Source organism: Tupaia chinensis, unplaced genomic scaffold (genome assembly GCF_000334495.1).
Source record: "Tupaia chinensis unplaced genomic scaffold, TupChi_1.0 Scaffold000078_1, whole genome shotgun sequence".
Lineage (NCBI taxonomy): Eukaryota > Metazoa > Chordata > Mammalia > Scandentia > Tupaiidae > Tupaia > Tupaia belangeri.
In genome coordinates, this window is record NW_006159539.1 from 1,356,544 (window position 1) to 1,364,112 (window position 7,569).

The 7,569-nt window shown below is 51.3% G+C and overlaps 1 protein-coding gene across 2 annotated transcripts in view; it reads left to right on the top strand.

The window, feature by feature from the left end:
* SCAPER (S-phase cyclin A associated protein in the ER) overlaps positions 1-7,569 on the top strand; it is a 278,443-nt gene that overhangs the window by 237,694 nt on the left and 33,180 nt on the right. For both annotated transcript variants that reach the window (XM_006142594.3, XM_006142593.2), the window contains one exon: positions 1,136-1,285. In XM_006142594.3, coding sequence (XP_006142656.1) covers positions 1,136-1,285 — 150 coding nt within the window. The remainder of the gene's footprint in view (positions 1-1,135; positions 1,286-7,569) is intronic.

Consider the following 7,569-nt stretch of genomic DNA (forward strand, 5'->3'; position numbering starts at 1 on the left):
TGTACAGTGTGTGCGAAACAGCTTGACTCTCAATGGTGGGTCTCTATGAACATTTCTCAAGAGGCATTTCATGCAGACGCACACGGCTCTCCTCCCGAGTCACCCGCCCACGGGAGAAAGGAGCCCAGGAGGCTGCCCGAGGAGGCTTCATGGCTTGGGGGGCATTTTTCTTTTTTTTCTTTCCCTCCCCTCCCACCCTCCCTCCTTCCCTCCTTCCCTCCCTCCCTTCCTTTCTTTCTTTTTTAGCATTCTTTTGGCCTTTCATTTTTTTTCTTTGAATAGTAAATAGTTATTATTTATAGTCCTTTTCTGTTTGAACATAAATAACTAATTAGAAATGTTTCTCTGTGTACAAAAATCATTGTCCCCTCAGAAAAGCATTAGAAGTTAGCTAAATGGTTCTTTCACAAGGGAACTGTTTTATACATTCCCACATTTTCTACAGTGAGAATATTTGTATAATGAGGAAAAGGAGGTTGTTAACAATGGAATGAGTACCGTGCTTTAGGTAGGTGATGTCTTGGTCCTCATGCTAGGTACGTGGTCTGCTGTGCTGTTTTCTGCCCCTCTCAAGTTAAACATTGTGTTTCCTGTGGTCATTTTTACAGCAAGAACCCCTGGGCTGGCCCACCCACCGCAGCATGTGCTGGAAGCTGCAGCTTGGCAAGCTGAAGCCATGTGGGAGGCACAGGTCCAATTCCTGGTCCACCCTAAAAAGGTGGGCACAGTGGTGCTCGCTGGTGGGCTCAGCTCTCTGGGAGACTAAGGTGGGAGGCTAGAGACACAGCAAGACTCTGTCCAAAACACAACGTATACACACACATGCATCATGTACACACACACACACACACACACACACACACAGACACTCGCAGGGCTCTGAGCCAAACTGCAAGCATAGTACTGCAGAAATGTCATACAAGGAAGTCTTCAAAGTTCATGGAAATGTGTGTTAAAAAACCAAGGATTTCAAATTTTTTCTGCATCAAAATAAACATGTAATTCAATTCCATTTTTCTGTAAACTTTCTGAAGCTCTCTCGGCACTTTCCCGGCATAGGGCCCAGTCTGGCTCTGTGATTTGCAGCCCTGGCCCTCCTGGCCAGGGAATTTTAACTGCTCCTTGTCTTTGTCAGTCTATTGTAGGGGCAGAGGGCTTGTCCCTGGCTTTCCGGCACATGGCCAGCTCCCTGCTGGGCCACTGCAGCCACGTCTCCTGTGAAAGCCTCCTTCATGAAGTCATCGTCTGTGTGGGCTACTTCACTGTCAACCACCCGGATAACCAGGTACGGGCCCTGGAAGGACCACTCCCCAGCGCTGGGAGAGTGCGACCTTGGAGTGAGGAAAGGCAGGCCTGCGTGCTGGAACCCATCTGTCCCGAGTGAAGCCCTTTCCCGAGGCTCCAGTAGTGCATCTCCAACCCCTCCTCTCCAAAGAGCTTTGGTCAGCTCTAGAGTAGAACTAGGGCCCCTCTTAGAAATATTTTAAATAAAACACTCTTAAGGCACACAGAAGCATCTTCTCCCTTACGGCATAGGATCTTCCGCCTCTCCTGTCTTGCCACAGAGATTCAGGTGCTCTGGCCATCAGTCGTCTTGTCTGGGTGAGACAGCTTGTGTCTCTCGGCCTGCATTGCTTTGCACCCAGTGTCAGCGTCTGGTGCTTTATAAACTGTTTGTGGCTCCCAGCTCCTGCCTCCACGTGGGGCTGGAGAAGAGGCTGAGATGCCAGGCCTCAGCCTCTCCACAAGTCCCCCATAGCAGTTTTGTTTTTATCTGTTTGATTATTTGGTTTCTGAGTAAGATTTTATTTGTAAATAGCTTCTGCTCCATTAAGACACTGGCAAACCCGTTTGAAATTTTGTAAATAATAAGGAGAAAATACCGTATTTTTATTTTCGAAACCAATTAGGGCATAACCAACATATCAAATAGTAATTCCTGACAACCTTATTTCTCTCAAGCCCCCTCCTTGGCAACCTCAACTGTGCAGCTTATAGCTGAGAACAGTGCCTCTGACTAGCCCCTTAACCCTTGCTCTAAGCGTACTGCATTCTTTTCGGCAAATCTCTAACAGGTCTGCTTGCTAGATGCATCTGTCTACAGCAAACTAGACTAGGCCCAGAGGAGAGGGGATGGCCACGTTGGCAGAGCCAAGTACAGGCAAGAAGCTGCACACTGAGGGCGGACATGGACAAGGAGGAGAGAAAACATCCAGGATTTCAGGGGACACAGCCATCTGGGTTCAGAGGGACACTAAGCCCTGCGTTTGATTTCCTGGAGGATCGCAGTACCTCTGTGGCTGACCCTGAGTGAGCACAGAGGCAAGAGGTGTATTCAGTGCATTCCCTTTAAGAAGGCGAGGGGCCCGGCTGTTGTGGCACACCCTGCTGAGACACTGCTCTGCAGGCTGGGGCCGGTGAGAGGGTGAGAGGTTCGATTCCTGACCCAATGTAACGGCCAGGCATGGGGCATGCACCTGCAGTCCCAGCAGCTGGGGAGGCAGGCAGGATCGCCAGTGGAAGCCTGGCCTAGACAGCAAAGTGAGACCCTATCTGAAAAAGAGCTGGAAATGTGGTGGCATGTGCCCATAGCCCAGCTGGAAGACTAAGGCAGGAGAGTGGTGACAGCAAGACCCTGTCTTTTAAAAAAGTCAAGGACTACGCAGTCCAGTTGAGGAAGATTCTCGTGGTAAAGCACAGAGAACGTGGACCCTTACCAGATTGTCACACAGACCCGGCTGCCAGGGCAGGGTGTGACTCTCTCCTCCCACCACAGGGAGCACTCAGGTAGGTCCTTCCTCCGCACTGTTCCAGGCGCCAGCTTAGCAGGTTCCGCAGCCTCTTGAAAGCTGCTCAGGGCTGGAAAGAGGAGCGAACTCTCCCATGTGGATTTCTTTTCTTTATGTGCATCCAAGTAACCTACTAAGATACATTTTACTTTCCTTTCAAGTTTATTTTTCTCATCGCAAAAGTGTTTCTTGTTTATTTTGAAAAAGACAGGGCAAACATAAAGGATGAAGGGGAGTCAGTGTCTGCGCGGTGCCCTCCCTGTCTCAGGAGCCTGCTCACCTGGGAGCAGGTTCCCGCCCACCGCTTTCCTGTACGCCGTGTTAGACAGCCAAGGGCAGGCTGTCTCGCATCCTGCTTTATGTACTAACGTTATAGCAGATCCCTCTGTGACTTTTCTTCTTTCAGAGCTTTTATTGTCTTCCTCCATGAGAGAGCGAGCACCCCAGTGGATCCTCGAATCCACCCCCAGTTCAGTCAGCCCAGGATCACTGGCAAATGCATGCCAGGCATACTCAGGGAGGTCTTTGGACATTAACCCAGAACCTTCGCATGTGGGTCAGCCTCACCGAGTGCGCGCGTGCCACTGCACCACTGCCCCGCCCTGAGCATATCTTCTTTGTTGGCTGTGCAGCTTCACCTTGCGTGTGCATCATGGTGTACCTGCCAGTTTGTCATTGGGACCCGCAGATGGCACAATGCTTACGTTGTTGGACTCTCATGATCAACCACGATTCGAGTCCCAGACTGGAGGCTTGAAACACACCGGGTGCGTGTGCATGCGTGCCCAGAATCCCGAGAGCAGAGGAGAGAGGAGGGGGTTGTGGCTGTGGCCATCGCCCTTGGGGGTAATTTCTCGCTTTTCGTCTCTCTGTCTCTCTGGTGAGCACACATGCCCTATAGCAAAAAATCTTTCTTAAAAAAAATTCCTCTTTTACGCTTAAGCTTTTTCCTCTGTACCATGGCACTCTATTGCACTAGTAAAGAAGTGAGTAGTGTATGATGATAACTTATCTGCAGGTGGTTCTGCCGTAAAAACCACAGTTCTTTCGGCACATCCCATATTAGGGCGGGTTGAAACTATTTGTTTAAACCAACTCTGTCGTAGTCAATTTCCTAGACTCGGAATTGTGTGGGAGCTGAGAGAGTTTTTCTGCCGACGCTGGTCACAGACTAATCTCCTTTTGCTAAAACACACACTTTTAGTATCTTTGTGCCCAGCAGAGCTGAGACCAGGAGACTGTCGTTTGGAAATGGCGTTTTAGACCTGAGTCGGATGTGGTGGGAAAGTGATGACGAGTGATGTTGAGAGGCGGATGAAATGGGCAGAGAGAGTCGAGAGCAGGACGGGGATGCAGTGGGCTTGGAGACCATTGTCGAGAGGTGAGCTCACGTGGGGAGGAAGAAGGGAAGTGAAAAAAGGCAGGCCTCGCATTTCAGCACCTTGCCTGTCAGGACCGAGAGCCGGCCTGGACAGCCACTTCTGGTCTGGAAGAAGATGGGCCGAGCCCTGGAGCAGTTGCCGGAACAGAGAAGGTCGGTAGCGTTCTCTGCTCCTCTCCCCACTGTGGTCTCTGGGACCGCACCAGCTTTGCAATGAGGCCGCAAACACAGGGTTTTTCCCATCCTCGCAGACAGTGGCTAAAGGGACTTGAGAGGGCCAGCCGCAGTGGCCGCCCTGCTAAGATACCACTCTGCCGGCCAAGGCCACATAGGAGGCCCGGGTTCAATTCCCAGCCCAACCTGAAGAGCCAGGCACAGTCCAAGTTACTCGAGAGACTGAGGCGAGTAGATTGCAGTAGAGAGAAACCCTATCAAATAAATAAAGTAAGGGGTAAATTAGCCCCCTGAGATGAGAGAGAATCGCTGGAAGACCAGGACTAGAATCTTGTCTTGCAAAGCCATCTCTCTTCATCTCACAGTGCTCAAGGAAAGCAGATGTGTCATGAGACCCATCCACAGACCCTGCTGATCAAGTCTTTTATAGGAACCTCTCACTGCGGACAGGAGTGGCAGCGAGGAAGGGAAGGCCCCTTGCCAAGACAGTCTAGGGAAGATGTCACCTGCCCTTGGTGCTGGGGCATGCCTGTGTGCCCGACTCACGGGCTCAGGAGGTCCTGGGAAGGTGCAGATGGACATGCACCAACACCCTGCTTTATGAAAGCCAGGGGACCACAGCTTAGCAAATAGGAGCTCTGAGTTCTAGCCCCAGCTGTGCCACTAGCTGTCAGAGCTTAGGTAAACTCGTGCCCCACTTGAGGCTTAGGCATCTTTGACCATATGTAGAAGCAGATCGGTTCTGGAAATGGACAGTGGTGATGGTCGCTTGATAAGGTGAGTGTACTTAATGTCTGTGATTGTGGAGTTAAAGTGGCAAATCGTATGTCGTATGTATTTTACGCAATAATGTGAGCAGGAGGAGGAAGAGAGATGGGGGAGAGGGGATCATACTAGATCCTCTCCCCTGCGAGTTCCGTGAGCCTGGCATTTTGAAGGCTGAGACTGGAACCACACACACCAGCATGCTGACGTTGGGGACTCCCAGCTATTCTGTGGTTTTTCTGATCCTTACCCTGCTTCAGAGTCTGTCAGTACCAGCTTACCAAACTGCGCACCTACTCTGAAGCAGCTATTGTTAAAAGCTCAGTCTGCCTCAGTGCTGGCAGGTGGCATGGTGGTTAGGGCTCTGGACTCCCACATGGCTGACCGTGGTTTGAGTCCTGGACCCAGCAATTTGCCTTCTCACATTCTGTGTTTCTATCTCTCTGATCAATTTTGTTCAAAAAAAAAAAAAATGCTCAGTCTACCTGGACTCTCCCAGGATTAACAGAGGAGTGCAAAGACAGACCCCCTGAACAGAGACGTCTCCAGGTGAGCTAGAAGGCCAGGTTCCCTGCCAGTCAGGCTGTGCAGGGCCCAGGCAGGGGGAGAAATAGCCACAGCTTGCCAAGGGGTAACTGCTCTTTCCCCGCAGGGCTGGGGAGTTTCTAGAGCCTCAAAACTGATTGTTTTCGCTAAAGTAATCTTGCAGTGGGCTTGCAGTGGGCTGTGCTGCAGCTCCCAGCTCTCGTTCCAGCGTTAGTCGCAGGTGCCTGCAGCCCTGGCCCTGGAGAACTCCCTCGCATGAGCACTCGAGAAACTGAGGCCCAGGGAAGGGAAAGGGATGCCACGCAGGAGCTGGCAGGGCCCAGCGGGGGAAGGGACCTGCAGGGGCTCTGCCCCTTTCCACCGCCTTCTGTTCTGTGGGACCCACCCTCTCCAACTGAGGGGATTTGACTGGAGAAGGGACTGTGCTCCACTCATTGAACGTGGCTATATCATTAGTCACAGCTCAGACTCCGGTGCCAGGGCCTGTTTGTCCACAGGGGATTCCTGATCCCCTACTGGGAAAGCAGCCTGTCTTCATGAGACTGGGGACCCCGAGGCCCTTTGCTGAGGCTCCAGCTTTGCATAAAGGATTGGCACTTTGTACTTGTCAGCTTAGTCCACTCACTGGAAGGCGGAGCCCCCAGACCCAGGATGACTTCAGGAGAAAACCTGATCATAAAAGTAGCCCCGTCCTGGTGGGACTGACGTCTGTCTCCTATAGGGTTGCAGCTTCTAATTAAAATGTTGTTGTTTTAATCAAAAGCTTCCCCGTGTTTTATGGCACTTTCATGACTCTCCAGAAATTCCATCCCATTTAATTATTATAATGAACATAATTAGTATGTGCTGTCAGCCCTTCACTTTATTTACATTTTGTATTGGATAATTAAATGTGTCTGATAATTAAATTAACTGGGATGACAGATGATTGGCCCGCCGCATATTACCGTATTGGGAATAAGCACATTTTTCATATTCATTTTATTGACTGACTGACTTTTTCATTTGGAAAGGCCCCACTTCTGCATATTCATTTTATTCACTGACTGACTTTTTCATTTGGAAAGGCCCCACGGAGTCCACAAAGTGGGGTTTGCTGGTGACCATGGGGGGAAGGAGCCCTCTGGCCCTCCCTGTCCAGCCAGTCTGGCATGAGGTCCATGCAAGTCACGCAGTCTTCTCCACCTCATGCCCAAGGGTCCCGGGTGCTTCCGGCTGTGCGTGAGCTGGGTGGCATGCGTCCTTTGTCATGTCATGGCTTCGTAAGAAATCCCAGACGTTGACTGGACTGAGGGTTCCCGAAATGAACCCGATGTATTCAGCACAGGCATCTTCCACCCCCAAGAGCAGGAGCCCTCCACACTGAGTACCATCTGGAGGGGAGGGGGGCAGTTATGTGCTAACCGTGGTTCCACACCAGCAATGCTGATGAGGGCAGTGGCTATAGCGAAGGCCCAGGGTTCGGATCCCACGTCAGCCTGAGCATACCAGGTGTGCCCGTGGGCTCGCCCATGATCCTGGGTGGCTGAAAGGCTGCAGGGGCGCAGGGCGATGCCCCCACCCCGTGGGGTCTTTCATAAAAGAAAGAGATAAACTTATTTTTTTAAAGTAGCAGATTTCAAAATCCCTATTCTAGCTTTTAAAACGTTCAGAGATGGCCTGAATCCTGCTTCGATGCTTCCTTTACTCTCTTTTCTCCAAGGGCAGGTGGTTGTCGCTGGGCCACACCCACCTGTGAACTCGCCTGGCCTCTCCCAGGCCTAGAGGGGCTGCCCGGGGCCCCAGAAGGAACTCCAGTCTCCTGGGGAGGACAGGAGCTGGCAGCTGTCCTTCAGCCGTCACACTAGCATCTCGCCCGTGCTTCCTTCCTCTGTGTGACATACGGTTCCCCTCACCAAATAGAAATGATTCCTG